The 27,032-nt window shown below is 42.3% G+C and overlaps 1 protein-coding gene across 1 annotated transcript in view; it reads right to left on the reverse strand.

Moving 5' to 3' along the window:
• Positions 1–1,308: 1,308 nt before the first annotated feature.
• The window catches only part of FBLN5 (fibulin 5), a 40,430-nt gene continuing 14,706 nt past the window's right edge, over positions 1,309–27,032 (reverse strand). Inside the window, exons 2-8 of the mRNA XM_084270591.1 lie at positions 13,768–13,890; positions 10,962–11,078; positions 10,556–10,675; positions 7,650–7,772; positions 6,992–7,118; positions 4,104–4,299; positions 1,309–1,599 (exon numbers count right to left, since the gene is read on the reverse strand). Coding sequence (XP_084126717.1) covers positions 1,438–1,599; positions 4,104–4,299; positions 6,992–7,118; positions 7,650–7,772; positions 10,556–10,675; positions 10,962–11,078; positions 13,768–13,890 — 968 coding nt within the window. The 3' untranslated portion in view covers positions 1,309–1,437. The remainder of the gene's footprint in view (positions 1,600–4,103; positions 4,300–6,991; positions 7,119–7,649; positions 7,773–10,555; positions 10,676–10,961; positions 11,079–13,767; positions 13,891–27,032) is intronic.

The following is a 27,032-nucleotide window of genomic DNA, read 5'->3' on the forward strand; positions in this document are numbered from 1 at the left end:
ACCAACTGGAGAGAATCCAGATGAGAGCAACAAGAATGATCAAAGGTCCAGAAAATGTGATGTATGAGGAAAGACCAAAAGAATTGGGTTTGTTTAGACTAGAGAGGAACAGTCTGAGGGGAGACATGACAACAGTCTTCAGACATGTTAAAGGCTGCTGCAAAGGGGAAGAAACTGTTCTCTATTTCTACTGGAAGTAGGCTAAAAAGCAATGGATTTAAATTACAACAGTGAATATTCAGATTAGACTTTGGGAGAAACATTCTATTGATTACAGCAATTATACCTGAGAAGACATTGCCTATGGAACCTGTGGAATCCCATCATTTGAGGTCTGGGTACTGGCACAGTAGGGTCTGCTTTGTGGCAGAGGCATGAGCAATATGGCTGGTCCAAGTGCTTTTCAGCTTATTTTCCCCAATTTCCCCCATGTTCAGAATGTTGCACAGAGACTGTGTGTGAACAGAACAACTCATTGTTTCTGAAGGAAGATGGACGGGTCTGATCTGAGTGGTCCTTGAACAGGAGATTAGTTGCTTAGTATGACTACCTTACAACCATTACAAACCATTTGCAACTACCATACTCAGGCAAACAGAAAAGCAAAGTTTTGATTCTCATCTGCTGTAGTGTCTGACACTGTTCTGGCAGTGGAGGCCTGTGTCAAAGAGTCTGGGTGTAAATAAGCTTCACACCCTAAACATTGTAAAACATACCAACCAGTCATAGATTTCTATGAACTCTGTTATATAGAAAGATTTAATACAGGAAGGAACCCAAATGTGTGACACTTTGTTAGAAAGAAGAAGATTACATAGTACAACGTGTATTTTGGAATGAATTTACAATTAATTTTAACTATAAAATAGAATCAAAGAAAAAAACAGGTGAAACTAAGAAAAATGCAGGGTGAATTGAGATAAAGTGCCTGCCTGATTATTCCAGAGATAACTGGGGATGTAAGTTAGCACTTCTGAGATCCCTTGTTTCAATAGGTGGCTTTTTGTTTCTGTTGGTTTGTCTGCTTTCCATATGTAATGAAACAAACAAACAAAAAAGGCAAGATTGCAAAAGCCAGCTTTTTCCTCAGTTTCTTTGGTGCTTTTTGCTAAGCAGCCTTGGAGCTACAAAGATTCACAGTCTTTCAAACATAGATTCATACCCCAGAAGTGTTTACAATGGAAAGAAGAGTCCTTAAAACATATGACCACATAAAGAATCATATGGGATCTGCTGACGGTGCATCTTCAGATGTCTGCATCCTGGTAGGGACTGTGCATGAAGAGGCCCCCCTCCTCAGGTAGGCAAAGGTCAGTGGGTCTGTGGAAATACTGGTTTGGTTTAGAGCTGCTATAAGTACTGGCTTCTGAGGAGAGAGTTCTGCAGAGGAGGAACCGTCTCTCTTGTTTTAATGTTTCCAGGGCACAAACTCAAGGTTTAGAAGGAGTACTGTGATACATATATCCTCAGCCGGATGACAGAACTTCCTCTGAAGTTGATGACAGTGTTAACAGTGATCATTTCCAAGTCCAACTGAATAGTACGGGGCCCCTTCACAGGGCGGGTCATCACTAGAGTAGCACTGATTGGTCCCGTTTGCTATGCACAAAATAAGAAGAAACAGGTTAGATTTAAAAAAACAGGGCTCTTGAAAACAACCATCTCAGGTAAGACCACATTTTCACTATGGTCTTTGAGCAGCTAGAGTAACACTGTTTTCTGCTGCAGTGTTGGAAGATACTGCAATTCACAGGAGAGAGAGGTTTGTTTCAGAATTTGGTTCCATTTCAGTATTTTGTATGAACCATCACCTTCTGTGGTTTGTAAAGCCTTTGGGAACCCTGCACATGGAAGGAGCTATTGAACATAGAAATTGGTGATCATCCAAATGGAAAAAGATGAGAACATGGATTTAAGGCATGTGCAAGAAGCGGCACCTTTTTTGTGTGTGCATGAGCTATTATTTAGTTTGATGTAAAGACCACTGTTACTCTGAAGCAAGGAACACCAAGAAGAGGTTATGTTAACAGATCTCGGAGAACAGATGTTCCTATGGATCAAGGTTTGTTGTATAATTGCATATGTTAACGTTGCAAAGCATTAGCTTCTGAAGAGAGCTTTGAATATATGAAGACACTTCAGAAAAATCTGTCTTCTGGTAAGTGGAAGCAGACCTTTGGAATAACTGGCCAGAACAGTGGACTATGAGTATTTAAAAAATCAGCTTCTGATGTTAAAGCATAGAATCACAGAATGCTAGAATAGTTTGGGTTGGAAGGGACCTCAAAGATCATCTAATTCCAAGGCCCTGCCATGGGCAGGGACACTCTCCACTAGCCCAGGCTGCCCAAAGACCCATCCAACCTGACCTTGAACACTGCCAGGGAGGGGGACAGCCACAGCTTCTCTGGGCAACCTCTTCCAGTACCTCGCTGCTCTCACAGTAAAGAATTTCTTCCTTACATGTAATCTAAATCCACCCAACTTCAGTTTAAGGCTTTTTTTTTTTTCCTTTTAAACCCTTTGTCCTGTCACTCCATGGCCTTGCAAACAGCCCCTCTCCAGCTTTCCTGTAGGCCCCTTCAGGTACTGGAAGGCTGCAATAAGGTCTCCCCAAAGCTATCTCTTCTGCAGGCTGAACAAGCCCAACTCTCAGCCTGTCTTCGTTGGAGAGGTGCTCCAGCCCCCTGATCATCTTCCTGACCCTCCTCTGGACTCGCTCCAACAGGTCCATGTCTGTCTTATCTGGGGACCCCAGAGCTGGACGCAGTACCCAAGTGGGGTCTGACAAGAGCAGAGGGGCAGAATCACCTCCCTGGACTGGTCATGCTGACAAAGTGCAATTTGTTTTCCAACAGAAACACAAAGTGGGACCAGTTTTACCATGAAACGGATCATTTTCTCTGATCAGAGAAGCCTGACAAAGCCGTGCGGAGGTGTCTGGCCACGGGCCTTGTCACCTCAGCCCCCGGGGTGCAGCATCGGAGGCTTCCCTTAGCCTGGGCAGCCCTTCTTCCTTTCCTCCTGCCGCCCTCGCCCTTCGCAGAGCAAAGAGCAGGCACCACCTGCTGGCTACCGACCTGAGACGGGAACAGTGCTGCTGCTAGGGAGGGACCAGGACAGCTTCTGTAAGTGGAGGGGGTTAGGTGACAGCTGAATGGGTGTGTGACAGATGAACGAAAACTAGCAGACTTGAGAAATGATGCTGGTCGTTGGAGCCTTTAATGTCTGGCAGATCGACCGGGATGAGGGAAAAAGGTCAGTGGGATCACTAATGACTTTGCAACAAGAAAGATATTATGAGATGGAAACGATCTTTCTGGGGCCACTTGGTATTTTGGAATTTTGAAATATTTTCCTTTTTTTTTAAACAATGAAAATCTGAGACTCTTGGGAGAAAAGGGTGTTGGAATCTACCAAAATCTGTCGTGCTATCTGTTTTTGTGAAACATGGGAACCATCAGTAGCCACTGAACATCAGTTGAGTATCAAATCCAGGTTTTGCCTAGGGTTAAAAATCAACCTTCTGAACACCACCATACCTAGTGGCTGTGTCTTACTGTGTGCAGGCACTTCCATCATCCCTGTGTGTGAGAGGACCAGGGAAGGTCACTGGGGAACAGAGATGTCTTCTGAGGAAAATTCAGATTATATATATAAAAAAGCAGTTGTATTTTCTCTAACAGTGTCTACATAAAATGTTGCTCATGGAAAAGACATTTGCTTACTTTTTTTAGTTTTCAGGTTTTCATTTTCCAATGAAAAGTTAAAAAAGCCAGATGAGAAACATTGGCTCTTTCAGTGACAAGTACAGATTGTCCGTCAAAAGTAAGGTTTGGCACAACTCCTGAGCATGGGAGATGTGAGCTGTTCTTAGACATAGGTAAAGCCCTGGACTTTCCTGAACCTAATGTCTCATAAAACAAGTGCAGTTACCTTCCTGCAAGAGCCAGCAGCCTCTGCAGATCAACACACGTCTGCAGTAAAAGTGCCTCATGATATTAGTTAAACAACATTAATTAAAACCAGAGTTCTGCTATTGGCAGAACGTTCAGCTAACAATAAGATACCCTGGCTTCTCTCTCAGAAAGCACTAGACTTACCCGCATGTAGAACTCCCTGCCCTCGTTCCCTGATTTGATTTGGAAGATGTAATAGGCTCCAGGGTAGCGAGTTGTTGCTTGCATCTGAAAGATGTCCGAAGGTACAGACCGCCCGGACACCATATCCATCACTCTGTACAAGATGGTGAATGGCTGATCTCTGCAGCCGGCGTTTTCAGCTGGACACATGCAGCGGCTAATTGTCAGAGATAGGATCATCATCAGGGGTCACAAATTGCTACAGCATTTGTTTCTTTATATGCAAATACAGATAAATAAATAAATAAACAAACAAATAATGTGGTTGACCAGCCAAGAGAATCAGTGAAACTTTAGTGAGTTTGCTCACTTTTTAGTATTCTCTGTACTGCTATTCTGGCCTACCTAGATCTCTGCCTTCTTTTTCTAGTCTTCTAGGCAAAAATATTTTGGCATCCTTTGTCTCCTTAGATCACTTGAAAATCTGCACTTTCTTTAAAGTTGTTCTACAGGTGCAGAATACCCTGTACATGTTCTGGTAGTTCCCAAAATAATGTTAATTGCTCATTTCACTAATGATGCTATATAAATGCTGTAGACTTTGTTTGACAATCTCTTATGAACTACATAAAAACATACATCTTGAAACAGAGATGTCTTCTGCATATTCATCAGCCCCTAATGCATTTATAATCCATCAGCTTGTCCAGCTTCCCCTTATACCCAACTGAATGTTTGGCAGCCACAGTGCCCTGCGGCCAGGAGCTTCACAGCTGCTTCACCCCTCTCTGCACTGCCCCTTGCTGACTCCATCTGATGCTCCCAGCTCTGAAAGGAGAGCGGTCAGGCAATCCCTGCTCATCCTTCTCATGTATCTAAGGGTTTCATGTATCACCCTGTGCACGGCTGAAGAGTCCTAACTTAGTTGTTTCTCACAAGGAAGCTATTGCATACTTTTGATCATCCTCACTGTTCTTTATGAACCTTTGTCCAGTTATATTTCTTTTGAGAGGAGGGGAAGGAACTACACAGTCCTGAAGATAGGGGTGCACAATGGCTTGTGTCCTAAGGATATTCTCTAGCTATTAACAGCTCAAATTCAGATTGCTTTTCTCATCTCCAGTGAGTACTGCAGATCAAAGAACAGATTATAATCAGATCAGTGTTCATTATTTAATTTGTGAATTTTTGATTGTCTTTTAACTTTACATACACTGAATTTCCCCTTGCAGTCACTGAGGTTCCTTCTGCAATTCTTTTCTGCCCACCCTTTTCTCTGCTGCCCTCAGATACTCTTATAGACTTTGCCCATGTCATGGTTTATCCTTTTTCCCACGTTGCTATCAATATGTTGGACAAAGTAGGTCCAGCTCAGACCTCTGTAGAACCTCACTTTAAAAGTTGGCAATTTAATATTGTAATGTATTTATTTTTTACCTTTCAACCTCTTATCCTTCTTTGCCAGGGACTTCTCTCTTACTTATAGCTGCTTAATTTCCATAATAACCTTCTGTGAGGGTCTTTCCAGAACCCTTTGGAAACAGACTGCATTAGCCCATGTGCCCTGACCACATGCTGCTGCTTTCTTCAGAGAACGCTAATAAAGCTGTGAGGCAGGATGTCACTGCATAAAAGCCATGTTGGGGAATTTACTGGAAGGGTTGGGTATCTTTGCCCATTTTTTCCACGATCTCTACTACTGACACCAGTTTCAGACCGTTCATCTGGCATGTCCCCCATGAAAAGGCTGCTGACATGACAAACACCCAGCTGCTTCCACAGAAAATACAGAAACAAAGGATTCACTTGGCTTTTAAACTGGCCACTTCTAGACATATGCCACAAATTAAATGCAGTCCCATCCAGACACAAGCCAAAGCCACCAGACAAAAAACTCAGAGATCAACAGTTCTGGTGCAAGATGATCTGTGAGGACTCTGTCATTCTGCTCTGGGCAATTTAGATACAGAGGCTTCAGATATTTCAACTTCCAGTTTAAGACTCTACCACCTCTGAAGGCAGGTAAACACAGAACTGGAAGAACAAAACATGTCCACTCCTCACCTGCCCTAGTTCAGAAAACAAAGATGTGAATAAGTTATAATGTAAAGAAGGGGATTCTTCATCTCTTGCCTTTCTATACAGTACATTAGGCCACCAAGTAATCCCAAATGATTGGGTTTGGTGCAAAAACTATGGATGAAATACCATTGACTGCAATATATAGAGATCTGTCTGGAGCTGAAATATTTTGAGCCCAGGCCAGTACATACAAAAATTTAAAAGTAACAAACAGTTTTCATATTTTTTTTTTTTTGCTTGCTCAAATAATTCCAAATGTAAGTAGTAACAGTGCTCACAGTTCTGTCCAGACATACCCAATTTCCAGACAAGGCAAATGAGTCTGTGGACTTTTCAACACTTTTACGCTTTAAGCAGTAGTAAACTACTTGTATCCTGCTGTAACTATCATCTAATGTTTTAAAGCACTTCCTAGACATAAGCTAGTTAATATTTACAGGGAATACTGTTACTAATAAACAGGCTGCATTTGAGTATATATGAAATCAGTAAGTAATGTCAGTAAATGTCTCTTCCTACATTAGAAATCTTGCTGTTTTCTCTACTCCCTGATGTTTTTCCAGTCTAACTTCCCACACATCTGAGTATCACATCATATTGTATCATCATATCATCTATCATATCATATCCCACCTGGTGACTGGGTAAGGAATTGCAATTTATGATGTTTATAAAGCTTACCAATGGTAAATGCAGGAACAGCATGTATGTATAGCTCTCTAGACACACTTCATGGCTGTGTTGTAAAAATGCAGCTTATTTGGTTCACTCTAGATATGCTTCACAGAGATAGAATTTGCTTCTGTGGCTGTGGGTATGTTACTCACTTCTCATTAATCTGGATATAAGGATCCTCACATCTTACTGGGTCTAAACATTTATATTCTCCCGGGATATTGAAACACGTTTGCTGTGGAGTGCAGGTGAAGTTTCTGTTTTCACATTCATTGATATCTAAAAACACAAGAAACGAAAGGCTAAAGCAGGGGAAATGTGCAAGACACCACTCCTACAAACTGGCTTCCACCTTGAGGAATTGTCCCCAAATTCATAACATTCCTGTACTGTGAGAAGTGGCCTTTTGATAACTGATCCCTCTTTTAAGATCAGTTGTCACTCTACGCTTTTCTGCTATTGGAATGCTCCCAGACATAAGTGCTGCAACAATAGAAAACAGGTTGGCCACTCGAGCTCTCTGACCTTAGAGAATACTAGAGAGAGACGTGCAGCAGGGCTGAGAGCATCTGAGGGCTTCTCTGTGTAGCTGTTTCTGAGTCAGTAAAGTCTGTCTTACACCAATACACCAGCTGACCTCTGTGGGACTAGTAACATGATGACATTCTTACCAGAATTACATAATTGGCCCCTATGAGTATTTCACTGTGCAATGCCAAGACCAAGCATCTCAGTTCTTAAGAAGCTCTTCCCAGACAGAACCTATTTTCTGGTCCCCTTGGGTTTTAATCAGCACAGGAATGTTCTTACCTTGGCAGCTTCTGCTATCGTCAAGCAAGTTGTAGCCCGAAGGACAGATACAGTAGTAAGAACCAGGCGCGTTCACACATTCATGCTGGCAGAGGAACTCTGAGAAGCTGCATTCATCCATGTCTGCAGTAGTAAAACAAAGTTTAGTGTCTTTGGCTTTACAGTCAAAAGAGTGGCCACTGCAGGCAGGTGGCCATCCAGACTATGTGCCCATCACCCCTGCTGGAGGTTGGCACCCTCCAGCTCCTTAGAGCTCTACAGCAACCTGGCAAAATGCTATACAAGTCCTTGGTTCAACATTTTTCTCCTAGGGAAACCAAAGCTGCTGCTGAACACAACACATGGCTTTTTAAAATTTATTTTATTTTCCCCTTTGAATACCTGTCACCAGTTGGCCATGTTTTCAGTTCTGTTTTACGTCAGAGGTAGAGCTACTCCAACAACAAACTGCAACTGTAGTTTGAAAAGAGAGACTTAGTGGTGGTTTTCTTTTTTTTTTTATTTCTTTCTGGAGAGTGAACTTCCCCTTCCCAGGGCCACATGGGTCCCAGCAGAGCTCCTGCAGCCAGCCCTGGCTGTTTTATGCTTTTTAGTCTCTAGCCAGTTACTTCCAAGGCATTCCAGCAAGACTACAGAGCTCATCCCAGTTTGGGTCAGACCTACTGGAAGGCCCAGCCATCTCTCTCATGGTACCCAGGGAGCTAAGCAGTCTGTCAGATCTCTGACTGAAAGCAGAAATCATGCTCTTTTCCCCTTGCAGTCATGATTTTACCAGGCATTGTATTCTGCAGAACTGTGCTCAAATGAGAAAGATGAACTTCAGAGCTGCACATGGAGGCACAGCTGATGTAGGGGAAAACACATGCATAGGCGCTAGACTAAGGGAGCCTGCAGCTAATCATTTCCTTATTTCCCCATCTGGGGTAAGAGACAAACAAAGGCCAGAGCCCCAGCCAGGAACTCCCAAGTTCTTATTCCCAGCTCTGACAATGCTGACTCTCCCAGGCAAATCACTTTTACTCTTCAGACTGAATTTCCCTTTCTTCTGAATTGGGCTCAGACCATTTATCCACTTTTGGTGTTTTGTGCAGGTGGATTGAAGTCCAAGTATGTTAAAGTGGCTTTATGGCTGCAACCACCTTAGCAAAAGGGAGATGAAAGGAACTCTACACCTACAGAGTCTTGTTGTCTAGAGGGGTTTTCTGGGAAAAACACCTTCCTGACAAAACATGAGCCAATGGCTGACTCCATAAAGGGACCAAGATATCACCCACCCACCTTGAGGTGTCCTAGCCCAGTGCTCCAGCACATCAGATTCATATAACCTGTGCTCAGCTGCTTTCAAGTGCTGGAGGGAGTTAAAGCCCTGAGGGTTCTACATTTCTGCTGCTGAGCCCACACAGGACAGACACATCTTTGCATTTCCTAAACACTTCTGGTGTTTTGCTCACTACGTGCAGGGGACAAGACGGGAAATGTTTCACAGTGCACCTAATGCACATGCAAGTTCTGTCATTAGAAAATCATGCTGACACTGGGAGACCCAGGTTGAAATCTCTGCCTCTCTTCTTCGCTGGGGCAGAGATGCCTTCTATCTTCAAGATAAGCTGGCTGCTGCACCATGGACTAATCCAGAGACTGCTGAAGTACATCTGGATCCTGGGTGTCTTATAGGAGTGTCCTTCTAACCAGACATTCCATTTGTGAGCCTCGGCGATGTCTAGCAGGTGCCTGTGACGTGAAGAAAGCTCATCCAGAGAAATGTGACTGGCTTTGACAAGCATTTTCTTGAACAGAGTGGTCAAGAAAACATTTTCAGCTCTAAATCCGGGTGGTGGAAAGTCCCTTTTTCTGGCTTAACTCTCAGACATGAATGAGGCTTGAGAACCACCTCTCCTGGCACCATTTCATATTGTCAGTGTTGCTGTGGCAATGCATTAAGCTTAACTGGTTCGGGCTCACAACTAGCTGAGGAGCACATAAAAAAGGTGCAGGAGTCAAATTTAGCAGCAGAAGCTCCATTAGAAAGCAGAAAACTTAAGTCAGGTGCTGCAGCTCTAAATGTTAAATGCATAAAACCCTTTAGAGATTTAACTCTTTGTTCTTTCCCTTATAATAAGGAGCTTTGCAAGGAAGATTAGCTTTGGAAACACTAATCTATACACATACTGCATATGACATGTCTTCTCTCTCAGAAACAGCATGTTACATCTGTTTACTGTAAATTAAAAAACAAGTATTTTCCAGTGTGTTTTTCCTTCCAAGAACTATTGGCTGGATTCTCTAATTTTATCAGGCTGTGGGAACATTAAGCACAGAAAGGAGTTTTGCCTTCAATTAAAATAAAGCAATAAAATAAAAACCAAGGGAGGTAAAAGTACAGTGACATAAGCACAGTTTCTTCTGCTATGTGCTGAACACATTCACAATAGCTGTACTAAGAAGTCGTATATTTTTTTCTGAAGCGTAGCCAGAGCCATACAGGGCAGATGGGGAAGTTTTCAGGCAGAAGTGTGGAGTAGCAAGAACAAGAGGAATACACATATCCAACAGTTAAGTGAAAAAGTGCTTTATAAAAAGTATAGAATAATGTTCTAGGATAGTCCCTGCTTTATTTGCTCTAATAACGGTTCCTCTTCAGCATTTAGAATGCATTTTCTTATGTTTTGCTGTAATATTTAGCTTATTTCTTTAAAATCATTTGCAGCCCTCCTCCATTGTGCTGCTCTGGGTATTTTCTATACGCTTTAACTGGAAAGATGATGATATGATTAGCAGCTATCATGCTGCCAGCCGTGGACCAAGGCACAAATCTTTTTAAAAAGCATATACGAAACAATATGTTGGGAGAAGAAAACTTGATGTACTTAAAGAAACCAAAACAACAAATAAGTAAACCCAGTTACCACTGCAGTTAACTCCATCAGCTTCCAGTTCGTAGCCAGGTTCACAGCGGCAGAGGAAAGAGCCGTAGGTGTTGACGCAGCTCTGAGTGCAAGGGTTTTCACTTGTACATTCGTTCACATCTGTGGGAAACCAATGCCCAAAGCATCAGTGGCTTCTCCCCAAACTCTACTTTCAATTCATTACTGTAAAGCGGTTCAAAGAGATGAGCTGCACAGTCAGAATGATTTGTTCAGAAACAATATACCCAGCTCAGTACTGTTTAGTGGGATTGGAAGTATCTCAGGCTGACGAGCCGATCAGCATTTTCAAAAGCAACACTGGGAAAGTTACTTGTAGCCTGAAAACAAAGCAAGCTCTGGGGATTGGGAACAAGGATTACAGTCATGGTTTACCATACAGCAGTACCTTGGCATGATCTTCCATCATCATTAAGGGTAAAGCCCGGGTTGCACGTACAGGAGTAGGAACCAGGCACGTTGGCACACAGCTGCTGGCAGTAGCCATAGCGACATTCATCTATATCTACAGGTGGGGAAGACAGAGAGCAGAGTGGTCTGCATTTTCACGTGCAGGTACAAAGCAGCAAATGCACTGAGTCAACAGTACCAATAACAGCATCTTAATTACAGATCTAACAGCCAAACTTCAGAGTTCAGATCCAGAGTTGTAGTTAAAATACAGCTCTACCCAAAAGAATGCAACCATATGCTGACATCTGTCAGTATGTCCTGTGAACTGACTGTCATTGCTGTGATCTTCAATTCAGTGCAACATCATGAGGAAGCCCAGTCAGCCACTTTAAGCAGTAACTTCAAGACATACCAGACTGCAGCATTAGTAGCACATGCAATGCATGTGAAAAATCAACATGACTATTCTGCCTGTGGTTCACACGCATACATACATATCTGCATGTGTCCCAGCAGTTTATTATTTGCTAGCTAAATTGGTTGCTTCCTGTTTTAGTGTTAAATATTAAGAATGTTTTGGGAAACCGAATTCTGGAATGCCTTGAACTTGTACATGATGCGGTAATATCATAAAAACAACAATGTTGTGAATCTGTTGTATAAGTAGCTACATCCTGCAATTCAAATTTATGTTGTTGGCCTCATTGGGGTAGTTTTGCCATAGAAAGCCTCTGGAAAACATTCTGAAAATGTCAAGTCTTGGAAATACTTTGTAAAACAGTGAGGACACTGACACTCAGCTTTGTGCTTACTAGCTTTTTTCCCCCCACTGCATTCTGAATAGCCAGATAACCCAAAGGCCAGGGTCACCTATTGTACGTGCACCAGCAGTAGGCTTGGCTCAAATCCTGCAAAAATTGTCAGGGGATTCAAGTAAATTTGAGGAACCTGGTCCAGTGGAGGGTGTCCCTGCCCATGGCAGGGGGGTTGGAACTGAATGGTCTTTGAGGGCCCTTCCAACCCAAACCAGTCTGTGATTCAGTGATTCTAAATGAAGATCTCATTTCACAAGGAGATACATGCTTCAGATACACACTCCTCCTGCAAAAGCCAAACATGTAATTTTGAGGATAAGGAGTTTTACAGAGCTTCTTGTGGGTAGATTGTGCAGACACTGCTGCACTGACTCCTTCCACACAAACTTTACTGGAATAATTACAATAGGTAGAAGCGTTCCTCTTTGTAACTCTCATTTACCAGCAGTGCACCATAAAAGTCTATCTCTAAAAGCCCAACCCTGCCCACTGATTACATTAAATGATCTTCTACTGCTTTATGCCAGCAAAAAACACTTCTCTGAGGCTGTTGGAAGTATGGAAAGCTGAGATTTTTTTGACACTTAGGAAGAAATGAAGTGACTCTAAATGCAACTTGCTTTCAGCTCTTTGCTTTGCCTTGTAATAATCTACCCCATGATAACTTAAAGTGGGCATGTTATTGCCTCTTTTAAATGGCATAAGCAGATACTGAAATCAGTTCAGCAATGCAGCCACTGCAGTTCTCTGGTATATCCATCAAGCAGTAAAGCACTTTAGATCCGTGTCCAAATCCTGAATGCTGCACACAACCCTTAAATTTGAGCTGTAACTGGGAGAAGTAAATGGGTAACTCAACAGGCATTGTAGGGCAGAATCCCTCTCCCCACCCACCCTTCCTTCCTCCCTCACCCCCACCCCACATGCCTCTACATTTTTGTCCTCCAAGAGAAGATGAATTTTTAGAGATTAAGGAGCAGAAGGCTTGGAGACTTCACAGCAGGGAAATTGCAGGACAGTGACTCCCCAAAGCAGCTATGGCTGCATGGACCCCACTTGGAGGAGGCTCAGCTCTGTCCCTGCCAGGTGAGTTTCACAGCAGCTGTTTGTGGTAGTCAGGAAAGCAGCCGTGAGTCAGTCCTTCACTGGAACTGGTACTTGGGAGGAGAAGGCTGGAAAATAACTGGAGAGACTCCAGGGACGAATGGGCAGGGAAAGCCTGTTCTCCTTCCAGCAGAGGTGTTGTGACAGGACAGTCCAGCTCCACAGAGCTGACAGGCAAACAGCCTGCACTTGGGGGGTGGGGAGAAGAAAAGTAGAGCAAAATTTAAGACTCCTAGGTCCTATCAGTGTACCTAAAATTAACAGCTGCTTCATCATGCCATGGGCATGGCAAGTGAGGGGAATGGGCTGGAGGAGAGGTGAGCTGGAAGGCTTTCCTGCACTGTTTGTTCCCAACAGGGCTGAGCTAAAAGAATGCACAGGACATTGCTGCAAGAAAATTAATAAACTAGAAATGAAACTGCTTGGAAGCTACTGAAATGGCACCTGGTTCAGGGGTAATTTTTTTTCAAGGGTTCATTGAATCTAGGGATTTACTGGTCTGTCTCCTTGTATCAAATACCAATCCTTTTGGGTCTAGACTGTCACAGTGTAGAAAGGACAGATCTATTTGGGACCAGATCCTTTTGTATACATGCCTCTGAGGGATCTTATATGAAAGGGAATCCTTCAGACTGGGAATATCAAAATCCCACGTGTAACATGGATGCTAGCTATATGGCATTTACATCTACTTTTCATTCCATGAGGGAGCCTCTCTGCCAAGCATGCTGTTGGCACTTGCAAGTATGAAAGACATAGCTGCATTCCACGTAGCTGAAGGTTTAACCATGTACTTGGCAAAGATGCCCAGTGACATTATTTCAGCTTTTCACAGGTACACACACACAGGTGCACAAATCTCACATCACATGAGGTCTTTACCTAAACACTGGCCTTCTAACAGCCAGTAGCCTTCAGTGCAGGAACAGGTATAGCCCCCCTCAGTATTTATGCAGATCTGGGTGGGGTTACACTGATGAGAATCTGAAGCACATTCATCCACATCTGCAACACAGAAATACAGCAAAAATATATTAGAAAGGGATACAACAAAATACTGTTCACAGTGTACAGGGACTTGGACTCACAATGTGTACACTGGCTCTGTGTGAGCGACCAAGGTGTGGTGGAGTAGAAGGAAAACAACCATGACCTGAAGTAAAAGTGGTAAGTCTTTGAGGGCAGTGAGACCTGAGGGTGCTCATCAAATCTCTCTCTTTTGCAGATGACCCAGTGTTTCTCAGAGCTCTTCAAGAAAAGAATTGCACTACCTTGAGTTTCTTAGCACTTCCACGTGTGCTTTGATGCTGAACTGCGATTCCCATGCCACAGGTCAGTGTTCAGCCCTGGGGAAAGGCTGCTGAAAGGGTATATAACCTCACTGCTGAGTAGGCAGTGAATGGGAATTTGAGAGATGTATAAACTCAACTCAGACATATATAAATATATAAAACCATCACTTCCTACCCCCACCAATGCAGAATTTTTCAAAAAATGCACTGTATTTTCTCTGACAGAAGGTTCAACCAAAATCAACCTTTACCTGACAAAAAAATGTATGCTTCCCTGGAATCAATTTCCTGACAATAAAACACTTTTTATTTTTTTAAATTTTTTTACCATCCTTATTGTTTTAATGTATTTGGCTTTTTATTACATCCCCTTAGGGTGTTTTTGTTATAGGGCTTCCCCCTGCCCCGCCCTTTTTTTTTCCCCTCCAAAGGAGGTGACTAGCATTCCTACATTTATATAAGCCAGGACACTGGAACCTAACTGATTAAAAATGCCTTTCAGAGTCAGAAGTTCAATTTTAATCCCTCCTTGCTCAATCTCTTCCTTGATGTTTCTGGCGTTGGGTTTGCCTCTAGATGTCAGAAATGGAAATATCGAAAGATAAATTGTGTCATTTTTCCAGCCAATTCAGATTTCTAGGTTTTATTTATTGATACCTAAACAATTTTTTATTCCAACATACTGTGCGCTGGCCTTTGCTGAAATACTATGTCATCTGAGCTATGCTACTCCCTTGATCCCTCCCTGATTCATGTTAACCCAGACTTTGTTGGGTCATGACTGAACTATCTCACAAATGCACTGGGCTGGAGCAGGCAGCAGAGGACAGGAATTATATCTCAGTATTTGCCTCCGAGGCACCCAGCACAGCCAGTCAGCTGTACAACCCCAGTAAGTCATGAAATAACTGATCCAATATACCACAGGAGCATATCTACCAGGTTTGGATATATAAATAAATGCATAAATGGAGAAAGTCTAGAGTTCTTATCTTGCCAGCATCTGTACCAGAGCAATTGACAGTGAGTCAAAGCTGGTAAGATGAGGGGCACAATTAGAGGTAATAAACTCTGTCAGAAATCAGTTGCCAAGTATTAATTGGCCAGAGGAAATGTTGGCAAAATAGTGAGGAAGTGAGAAAGGAGTAAGATAACAAGTCTAGACTATATAGGTACATATGTTGTTGAGATCATTTATCGCTCCTACAATTGGGCTAAGAGTTCTGGATCCTTCCTTCATACAGCATATCACACATAACTGGCCATGTTTGAACACAGATTTTATCTAACCAGAAATTTAGTAAACGCGACATAAATGTTTTCTGATGAAAAAGCTTTTCATTTGTCATGTTTGCTCATTGTTTTAGGAGTGGGACCTTGGGAACTGGCCAACCCTGCTGATTCCAGCCTACCCTAAGCTTTAAAAGAAGATTTTCATTGTCCATGCTACCTACTTTCAGTATTATGAATTCGTGGAGGACAGAAGAGACAAGATGAGGGCCAGGTTATTACACCACATGCAGTAGGAATGCTGTTTGAAGACCACAGATGCTGCAGTGCCTCTTTCTTGCAGAGGTGCAGCATGCACCCTTCACCAAAGCAATGTGACCGGGTTTGTTCCAGAGTCATCTTTGTAGCAGTTGCATAAGCAGCAGCACAAATCACTCAGGAAAAGTAAAGCATCAGTCCTCTTTTCTTTGCTATCTATCAAGCAGATTTCTTCGCTTCCTCCCAGTTTTCACCTGTTGCAGTGGTATTGGAGACATATTTCTATCTGAACATAAATTTCTGTTACAATGGAGGCTACCTGTGGTGTTTCCAGTGCTTCTAGAAAACCTGATCAACCTGAACTTACCTACGCAGAAGCCCTTGACTCCTCATGTTTTACACTGAATCATACCTTACTGACTTAATAAGGAGCATAACTGGTAGCAAAAAATCTCCTTGCTTGGGCCTGAGTGCACGCACCCAGTTCTACATTAGGTATCTCTGGCTTTCTCTGATTGCCCCTTCCCATGCTGTGCCATTAAACTCTGACAGGCACAGCCAGAGCAATCAAATCAATTCTTTTTGGCAAGCAGCTTCCTCAGTTCAAGCAGGTAGCATAATCCAAGCCTGTCTGCCAGAGGTTATGTGCGTTACACGGGCTCACTAAGTGAGTCCTGGTATTTGCACAGCGAGACAAACGCTGATGCAGCAATTGTCTAACCATTAGGGATCCTCTTGAAGAATATCAGAGGTGCGAGGACAGAGAGTGCCTTACCCAGTCCATTTTCACAGTGCAGAATACAGTGAGAACTTGGGTGGCTGATAAAGTCAAAACTAGACATTTGGCAGGGAAAGATTGAAAAAAAAAACCCCAAACCTCAAAACCAACATCCTTATTTCTGCTGGGGAGAAAACTATCCATAAAACTTTGGGAGATTGAGTATAATGGATTCACTAGACTCAAGTCCTGCATAGAACTGTATCAAAACACTCCCAGGGGATTTTTGGTTCAGTTATTATTTCTGGCCAGTTCATAATATGCATTCATGGCCTGGAAACGTCACTTCAAAGCTCATTTGTACCACCTTGCCTTGTGATGGGCATAATACTCAAGTAAAACTGATTTGCTAAGTGTACATGGTACTAAATTGTCAATAGTTTTCTAAGTTAAAAGCAGATAAGAAAAATTCATAGAACAAAACACTGTAAGGCCCACTCAATAGACGGGCAGCGCACCTGGCAAAGAAGCTCCTGAGATGCAGTTCTCTGGAGCTTGGAAGAGTGCCTTGGACCCAGCACAGCTTGTGCAGCAGTCTTCACTGCAGAAAGAAATCCCACAGTGACCTGTCTGAGCCCCAAAGTAAAGTCTAATCAGCTGGAGAGCTGAAGAGTTACTAAAATGAAGCTGTCTCCCATTCAAGGTGTTAATACATGGTGATGTTTGGCTATTTTGGAACTGGTACTGTAGTCATCAGATGGTGTCACCCATCATGGATATCCAAAGATGGTTTTTGTAATAGTAAACCTGCTTTTCCTGCCCTTCATTGTCAAGTTCCTTACAAAACATTACCTGCATTCCAAGACCAAGGCTAGGCTTTACTAATAGCTATTTTATTGGACACCTCTTCTGTGATTTTGGCTAGATTACTCACTGTGTAATTGGCTGCAAGAAGAATTGCTAGGAGGTGAACTGGGAAGAAAATATAAATTAGATCTGTCCTCAGTGAAAACAGACTAAGGTTGTTACTGTGCATAAAGAACGAGCACCATGTCAGTGACCACACTGTAGCTCATGGGCAGAGATTTACCCACATTAATCCTTGCTCTTAGTCTTCAGTGTCCTGCCTCCTGTCGGAAAAATGGGGATAACAAAATCTCTGTCATAGTCCAGCTTCCCTCAAAACTATTCATGGCAGGTCCTGTCCTCTTATACATAAAGCCACTTCACAATTAGTCCATTTTTATTTGAAGCATTCCAATCCTAATTCAAATAAAACTGTACTATGGAATTCTGCAATCTCCTACTTGGTGATAACTAGCAATGAATTTTAACTGGGAAACTCAAGAGTAAGCAGTTAAAGGGCTAGGCATGACCACTCAACAAGGTAGAAGCAAGAACAAACAGGCATCAGACATTTCTGACTTGTAATCTTTCACATAGCTCAATACACCCTACACCTATTACATGAATGCTTAAAGAGGCAACTTTTTCAGGCGTTTCCAGCAGTCTCTCTATATAGCTGTGGTGGTTCAGCCCCAAGCAGTGGCTGGCTGCTCCCTAACTCCCAGAGAAGAAACAGACAGAGCCTCCATGAGTTGGGGCAAGGACAGCTTACTGACAAAATCACCACAACAGGGGAACAACAACAGCCCACAACAAATTTCACTTAAACCTGGTGATAACACAGAGCACCTTACCGACTGACCAGACACCCCAGCCACGCTCAGATTGTCCTGGAGGCACCCAGGAGCACTCCTCCCCAACCAGCCCCTTTTATAGGGAGTGATGTCAGGTGGTGAGGAAAACAGCCCAGGCTAACTCAGCTCACCTGTGCTGGCTGCTTGGGGACATTAACTCTGGCCTGGCCGGAACCAGGACAATTGACTAATGAGATACAAAGTAGAAGATTAACCACCATTCTGAGAGCATTATACTCTGCTGGGAGACTTCAGAGGCGTCAAAGGCTCTTTCAATTAGATTTATTTCTTCTGTGCTACTCACAATGCTACTGTCTTACCCTAATGATTTACCCAAAGCTTCAGTAGCTACTGAAACAGGGAAAGAACCATTGATGGTGGCAAATTGAACAAGTTCTCTAGCTTCCTGTTCTAGTTTCAGCTTTCTAGTAGCCAGTATCACACCGTGTTTTGGATTTAGTATGAGAATAGTGATGATAACATTTTGGGTGTTTTTCAGTTGCCACTAGGTAGTTGTAGTGTCTGCAAGGACTTTTTTTGGCTGCTTAGGCCCTGCCAGGTGCACAAGGAGCTGGGAGAGTACAGCCAGCCCAGGCTGGCCAGAGGAATATTCCCTGCCACATAATGCCATGCTCCAGGGAAGCTGGCCAGGAGGCAGGATTGCTGCTTAAAAACAGACGAGGGCACAGGGGTTGTTTTTCTTCTTTCAGCACGATGTGAGCAATTGCATTTGTGCATTAGGTGGTGGGGTTTTTGTATTATCACTATCACTGTTGCTATTCTCTTCCTATAAACTGCCTTTATCTCAACCCACAAGCTGTTTTTTTTCTCATTCTCCTCCCCATCCCCTTGGGGGAGGGAGGGGTGAGCGAGCAGCTGTGTGGTGCTTAGTTACTGGCACCATGACACTGCCACACCTCCTCTCACCCTTACCAGCAAGGCAAGAGCTATTGCTGTGAAATTACATTGAAAACAAGATGTTAAAACCTAACATCATAAGAACTAATATTTTAAAATAAGCCCAGATTTTCCTAAATGGCTCTGGGTGACTCCTTAAAGGTTCTCTTTTTTTTTTGGCTCTTGATTTTACTGCTGTGTGCTATCAAATTAACAGTCATCTATATCCTCCCATCCACCCTTCCACTCGTGTTCACATTACTACTCCCACAGTTAGTTCCAAGGGCATAAGATCAGGCAGAAGTCCAGACTGAAATTAAAATCTGACCTGAAGCGGGAACAATTCACTTTGTTACTTCCCAACTGAATGCTGAGAGCAACCACATGGCCCATCCAGACTGTTCTCTGCCTCCTAAGAAGTACCACCTAGAATGACCACAGAGCCTCACAGCTCAAAGCCATGAGTTTTAAAGATCTTTGGTTTACAGACTGAGTAATAGAATAGGTAGGAGGCATCTCCACATGTATTTGTCAGGAAGCCCTTGCTGCAAGACCCCGAGCCCAAATACTCCAAAATTAACCACAACCCTCTCTCAGCTTGGTGTGTTTGCCTTAAAGTTTTATGGCTGTGGTGGTTTAGTCTAGCAACCCTGGGGTGTGATGTTCTGTTTACTTGACATTTTGACAGAGGTGAGGTGGCTGGGGCAATGGGGTTTCATTTGGGGATTGGAAGGGTGGAGAAAGTGTTTTTATATTTCTGGCTGACTGACTGCCTTTTGTGGGATGTGATGTGCTGATGCTTTGTTTTTATTGGTACAGATTGTATTTTTAATGGATGGCAGGATGCCTGGTGACTGGATAGATATCATTTACAATGTCAAAATAAACAAATGAACTAATTGTGTTTAGCATGCAAATTACTGGCTTTGTGTAAAAGCTAGCAGTAATCTTCATGGATTCTTTTGAATTTAGCCACATCATAGAAAAATGAATGATTTTTTTTTAACTCATTGCCCTTAAATTAAAATATAAATCAATTCAAAAGCCATACATTAAAAGAAAAAAAAAATCCAGCCCAAACAAACCAAACAACAAATTGGGAAGTATATTCATATAGTCAGAAAGAAAACCTAGATGTTAAACTGCAGCACAACATTACATCTCACCAGGGAGGCTAATTCTTATCAGAAGATGTAGTGATCTTTTAAACTGACTCATGTCCACAAAGAATGAAGGACTGAGGCCACTCTTATTTTTATCAATAAGATTGCAAGAAATCACAGCATAAAAAAAAAAACAATGCCCTAATCCATGGAATTAAGACCAGACATATTCAATAGTGCTCAAATGACAGAGGCTAAAACTAGGAGACCAGAAATCACAAGAGAAAGTCTTAAATGTGCAATCATGCTGTGACTGCCTGCAGGATCCTGACAATCTGGGTTTGGTCCAGTTTTCCACATTTGGGATAAAATGCAGAGGATCACAAGTTGGTGGAGTTAAGAACTAAAAAGTTAACAGAATTCATGTAAAAGTAATTTCCAAGTATGGTGGGCACATTTGAAAGTGCATTTCAAGGCAGACAAATGCAAGGTCATATATCAAGAGAAAAAAATGTTGTCATGAAAATAACCCTGGTGTCATTAAAGATGATCACTTGAACATGAACTTTTCCTGACACAGTGTTGCTGAAAGAGCAAGCATAAACATGAGAACATTGAGTAGACACAGGAAATTGTTCTTACCACTGTATATTGCATTAGTAAAATTATTACTGAAATATATTTCTGGAGTCAGCACTTCAAAAATTGATATTGCAAAGAGATCAAGTAATCTCCAAAAGTAATTGCAATTCACAAAAAATTGTCTCAGAGCAAGATAATTCCATATTTATTAATCTATTTAAGGTTCAAGGTATATTTGCTTAGCATCTTTGTTATGGAAACAAAGTTTATAGCTGGAGATGGTCAATAAATCTAACAAAAGACAACAGAATATGAATTTAGTGCTTAGAAGAAAAATGAAAAATAAAAATAGGTCACCAATTTTAGCAGCAAACCATTTTGACATTTTAAGCATCTGAAAAACATAATAAAGCACGTAGTACATGGTCCATTACACTAGGGCCTCATACCTGAACAGCATTACTTAGAAACATACTGTAGCAAGAATTGTGTGCTTGAAACATCAACTGCTGGATATGATCCTATGGCCTGAGTCACAAAAAATGACAGATTATGGGATAAAAGTAGTATCTTACAATCTTCATTGAATGGTTTAAGATAGTTTAGTTATTTTTATCTATATTAATAATTATCACACCTGAAACTTTCTGCTTACCTTACATCTTTTTTCATGTCCCTAGGCCATTAGGAGATCTATCTTGGCCACTGAAACTCTGAAAAGGGGGATAGGAATTTGTAAAGTTCTTCCAAGTGGTATCTCCTTTGCAAACTTTTAAATGTTTGTGTGTGCAATTTTTCATTTTATGTTTGTACTTTTATCATTTTTTTTTATTGGGACATGTTTATAGGAACTACAGAAGAATATGGAAAACTCAGAAAGTGTTGATAGCATTCTTCTACTAGATAATGTTGGGTCATTAGCCTTCCTTTCAGGACATGTAGAATTATTAAATAGTTATGAAGCCTGAAGCAAGAAGAAGAGGAAGAATTCACGTTATTACCACAGAAAGTGTGTTGAATCAATGAGCACAGAGAGAATTAAGCTATTTAAGGGAAGTGGATATGCTGGAAGTAGGAGATTGTTTGGCAAGCTAAATGACTTCAGGATGTGGAAAGCCAGCAGACAAGAGGAGAAGGAGCAGAGGTGCTTAGGAACTGGAAGCACCTGCCCACTCAAAGGTGACTTTCACAACCTGTAAGCAAAGACATTGTTTGCCTTTCTTCTGCTCAGAAAAACAGGGCTTTGTGCATAAACAGGACTTTACACATTAAAGAATACAGAAAGAAACAAATTCCTTGAGATCAGCTCATCAGTTCAGAGACAACATCAGAGTCCTTCAGGAAAAAAACTCTATTGAAAAAAAAGCTTCATTTAAAAGAAAAAATAATACATAATGATGAATTTCATTGTGGTATTTATGAGCATGTGGTCACACCCCACACCACAGAGAAAATACATGTGGAAAGCTTACTTTAAGAACCTCCATCCCAAGAAGATGATTTGTGCCTTCCACTACAGAAACAAGGGACAATACTACCTTGTTAAGTACATCCACCAGTGTTGAAAGCGGTGGGATCTGTGACTACACTTACCCCTCTGCATGTGGTCTATGCTGTGACCATTCCGCTCCATGACAGCCCCTTTCTCTGCTGGCTGGCAAGGCGGTAACACCCCTAGCAGAGAGCTATCATGGAAGGACAAGGACTTATCATCTCTGAGCTAGAACCACATTCTTGGAGACTTTGGTGATTAGAAGAGAAACTTTGCTTGGACTCTGTATTGAAGAGGGAAGCCAATGTGGACAGCAGATTTCCAAGGCGATATGATTTTGGCAATGTGAACTGTTTCACAGATGGGCTGTTACATTTTGTTCTATTTGGAACATATTTAGCATGCATGACTTCCTTTCTTAAGTAATGAGTTCATGTAATCATGCCACAGATTTCTGTGGGTCACAGTAGTAGCTATGGCTGTGCTTCATTCCTTTGACCAACCATTGACAAAAGGGGATATGCTTTTGCCATCATGGCCACTTGAGAGCCAGTAACACCACGGGGTTCAATGGACTATGGCTGAAGATTATCCTGACAGTCGTGAAAGCACAGGTCTTGCAGAGTGAAAAAAAGTTGGCTATAAAAAGTCTTCTTCCCCCTTCTACTAGGAAGGGTAGGTGATTTGGGGCCTGACTCCTTTATTTTACTCTCTCTGTATTGCAGTCCCACTGTTGAACCAACACAACCACGGGAGCTCACTCTGCTCTTGAGATAGAAAAGGTCTTGCAGGGAGGCTCAAAGTTGCAAGCTCGTTCCAGAATCTCTGTCTGCTCAAACACTAAAGCTCATTCAGTCATTTATAACCCTCAGGGCTCCATTTTAAAATAATACAAAGATTGGATGTCTATTTTTTTAATAGAAATAATTGCAGGCCAGGACTAAACATTCGAGCTCAGTAACATGGGTATCAGTTCCAAGATTACTTGGAACAGAGCACTTTCCCCAAACTTCTCCCCCACTCCTTATTTGGACACTGAGGAATAATTTCCTCAGTAGTAGATTTTTACTTAGTGAAATCACATGTTTTCTCAAAACTTTTTTTTCTCAAGATAATTACATTTGATAAGAAAAGGGGAGAAATAACAGTGCCACATTCCTCAAGTGCAGACTGAAGCCAAATTCAAACTGCTGCTGTGTGGGGGTCAGTATTTTTTTTCCAAGGACGACTGACCCTGCTGAGCTTGGACACAGTCCAAGATCAACTCCCTAAACACCTGTTTAATTGCATAGTTCAGTGTCTGAGGATTTGCTGCTGATTGCTGAATTCATTTTCTACCTGCACACATGCATTATGGTATTGGTCAATTGCTAAGCAAGGATTAAAGTGTTTTTTCACATAGATGTCAGCCTGGAAGTGGATACTAAGCAGTGTGAGGCATGAATCTGTAATGCTGCTCCTTCTGCCTGATATGAAAATTGCTCAACATGTGTCACAGGTTCTAGATCTCCTGCCAGCTATCTGAGCTTTTCCTTAGCTGGTGCACTTTTAATGTTACTCAAAGATGATAAACAACAGCTCAACTGTGAAAGGACTTTGGTTTCTGAGCACAGTTCTGGTCCTGCTTTTGTGACTGAAACTTACAGGACAGCCATGCAGAGAAGTGCATAGCAAGGGGACAACAGGGGCACCACTTGGCATCACCCACACGACTCCCACCAATTCCCAGGGTTCCCTGTTGATACAAGGTCACACCTCGCTGTGTGGACTATTCCCAGTGTCCCATGAGAGCCTCTGCACAAATGCACAGCCTGCATGTCAATTCTGAGATCAGACATGAGGCAAAGTATTGATTTCAGTTAAGGACTTTGCTTAAACACAGAAACTCTACAGACTGGAGCTCTTTGGATTCTTTTGTACTCTTTGGGTTCATGATCTCCTGATGCGGGTTCTGCACAGCTTACAAAATCCATGGGCAGTGCACGTGATTTGGAAATGTCAGTTACTATCCTGCTGCACTTCATGCTATTCTGAGTGGCTGTGGTACAGCAGAACAAGAGCGACCCAAATACTATACAGGAGCAGGGTAAAGATGTGTTTGCCATCCCACTGAATCCGCTGAATGAGGAGGTACTGAGCAGTTGCTGCTCAACATGAGTGGTTTCATCTTCATCTGTAGGAAACATTTTTCAGTTGAATAAACGGAGTGTTACTGTTGCACTATCTGATTCCCAAAATGACCTATTTCAAATGATCACATATTTCACTGAGACATGCTTGTAGGGTGGTGAGAGGAGCCCATGAGCACTTGTGGAGAATACTGCCAGCAGCTGAGAGATTATATAAGTGACACTTTCTATTGCATTGGAAACACAAAAGATGTGCAGTCATGACAAGGAAACATATACAAAGGAATGAAAACATACTTTCAGCAAAAGGTCCTTATATTCCTCCCTTTGATGCATTATATGAAATAGTGTCACACAAAAGCCTCTAGAGAAGGCTTATAAAACTTCACAGAAGTGGAACCATTAACACTGAAAAGGTGTATTTTCTATAATTGTATATTTTCTCTGCAGTTCTATGGGATAGTTTCAAAAGACCCTGTAAGAAGGAATATATTAAAGATATAGGAGTTTAAAGCACTATTTATAAAGCTTTTAAACATGTCTCTGAAATCCTATCAGCTTCTCCTCCAGCGAATTCTTTCAAAGACTTCTCTGTTAGGGTACAGAGCATGAGAGAACTGAAAGAAGAGAACTGCTATTCCCACTTTCATTCCCCGGGGAGCTTTGAGAAATCACTAGCACAAATAGTCCAGCCAGCTGGTTTAGCCAATTGGTGGTCAGTTTACATTTCCTCTCATAAGTGAACTTCTTGACCGTACATTTTAACTGAGTCATTAAGAGCTCCTTTTCCAAGTGTTTTGGCAGGCTGAAGTGGTCTGAGACTGTGAATAGACCACAATAACTAGTAAAGAGGAGAACAGCCCTACTTTAATACAGCAGAAGAAATTGATCCAAATGGAGGCAGAAATTAAAGCCGCAATGCAAACACAGGGATGCAGCCATCCACCTGCCGGACAGAGCGGAAGTTTCATCGGAAGGGTTGCTCCACACTCCTGACCTGTGGCATGACAAAAGCTGTAACCTTCACTGAAACATGGTGTGCAAACAACTAGGGGAGTCAAGCAGTGGAGACTGGAAAGTACAAGAGAGATCCTAGGCATGCAGTATGTACATGCCCCTAGAGAGAATACCACATGGATGCTCTAGTCACTCTCACGGAGTATCTTGAAATCTTTAACATATATGAAAAGAGAGGAGCCCATGCATGTCGATAAACACAGGATCTCCATTATAGGAACTGGAACAGTAACAGGAGATTCATCACTAACTAATCTTGCACAAAGCTTCAGCAATCATCACCAACATTTCATTCAGGAATGGACTGGATTCAAAGCTGCTTGGCTTGAGTATACAAGGAGACTGTAGATGGAGGTAGTATGCCTGCATATTACTTCACGTCACTCAAACTGCGTTAGTACAGCACACATGCAATGGAGACTGTAGTGCTTTGTCTTCCAGAGGAATGATGCTATACCCTGAATGATGCTAAACCCTGAATCTAGCAGCTGCAGAACTTGTCTGGACAGCAAGGCAGTTTTAAATTTGCTTCAGAGGCTCTGTAGAGCCGACCAGCTCTTCATGACTCACCCACATCACTTGTTTGCCCCGACGCAGCCACAAGCTTTGCGAGTTAGAAGTCCTTCTTGGGAAGGCAGAGCTTCACATCTCTGCCCATGGCAGCAACCCTTGCCAGCTGTGCTGGGAGCTGTCATGTTGACTGCAAAGAGAGTGTTATGCTTGGCACTAAGGGCACTGGGGAGCTTATCAGGGGAGAAAATTGTTTTTTTAATATTTCATCTGAATTTCAAATTGTGTCAGCATGCTTTACAATAATCTCAAAAGTGCCACAAAGCCAAGGTAATTCTTGTATAAATGTTAGGGCCTTTGGGGCTCTTTTGTAAGCAAAGAATTGGTAGTGGACAAAAGCCAGTGGAGAAGAAAAATCCTTGAGAATTATCCCCTGCAAATACTGGCTTCCAGGCTCAGACAGCTGTGTCCTCATTACTGTTAATAGCAAAGAGCTATGCATGTTGGGCAACATTCCCCTTTGAGTGTATACATAGCAAGCCATCTATTTATTTATTTCTGTGGTGGTGATCATTGGAAAATGCCTATAATCCCTGCTCAAATAACTGGCTTTAAGTCAGATTTGGCATTCTCTGTTTTATAATTATTGAGCCACATTTGCTTGCAATGTTCCAAAAATCACCGCCAGCCAACTGGGTTGCAAACCTCCCTGCATAAATGAAAACTGTGTGGAGGGGGGAGGCTTACTTTGTTCCAGTTAGCCTGTGATGTGGATGTCTACTGGCAATTCTCCAGCTCTCCTCACCCTCAGTTCATGGCTCCCTCGCAAAAGAGGTGTTTCATCTCAAAGGGCTTTTTCCCTCTCTCTCTCTCTGTCTGTTTTAAAAGCTACTCAGTTACCTTTAATGCATAAGTTATTAAGGAAACTTTGGAGATTTGTGAAATCCTGAGATAACAAGCCCCCAAAGCAGATGTGCCAAGCCTTTAGAGACAAAGAAATGAGCTTCATTTGGGCCCAAGAACTGCCAGTTTTGAGCAGGACCACAAGAAGTTCCTGTTGATTGTGAAACTCACAGGCAGGAAAAGATGTGAGGCTGAAACTGCAGCAAACCTAACTTGCAGGAGTCCTGCCCTCCACCTGTCAATCAATAAATCAATCAAGATAAGGACAGATCTTCCCCTGTACTGATCCTGCCATAAAACAGATGTGTTGATCTGG

This window comes from Gallinula chloropus (genome assembly GCF_964237585.1).
Source record: "Gallinula chloropus genome assembly, chromosome: 14".
NCBI classification, from domain to species: domain Eukaryota; kingdom Metazoa; phylum Chordata; class Aves; order Gruiformes; family Rallidae; genus Gallinula; species Gallinula chloropus.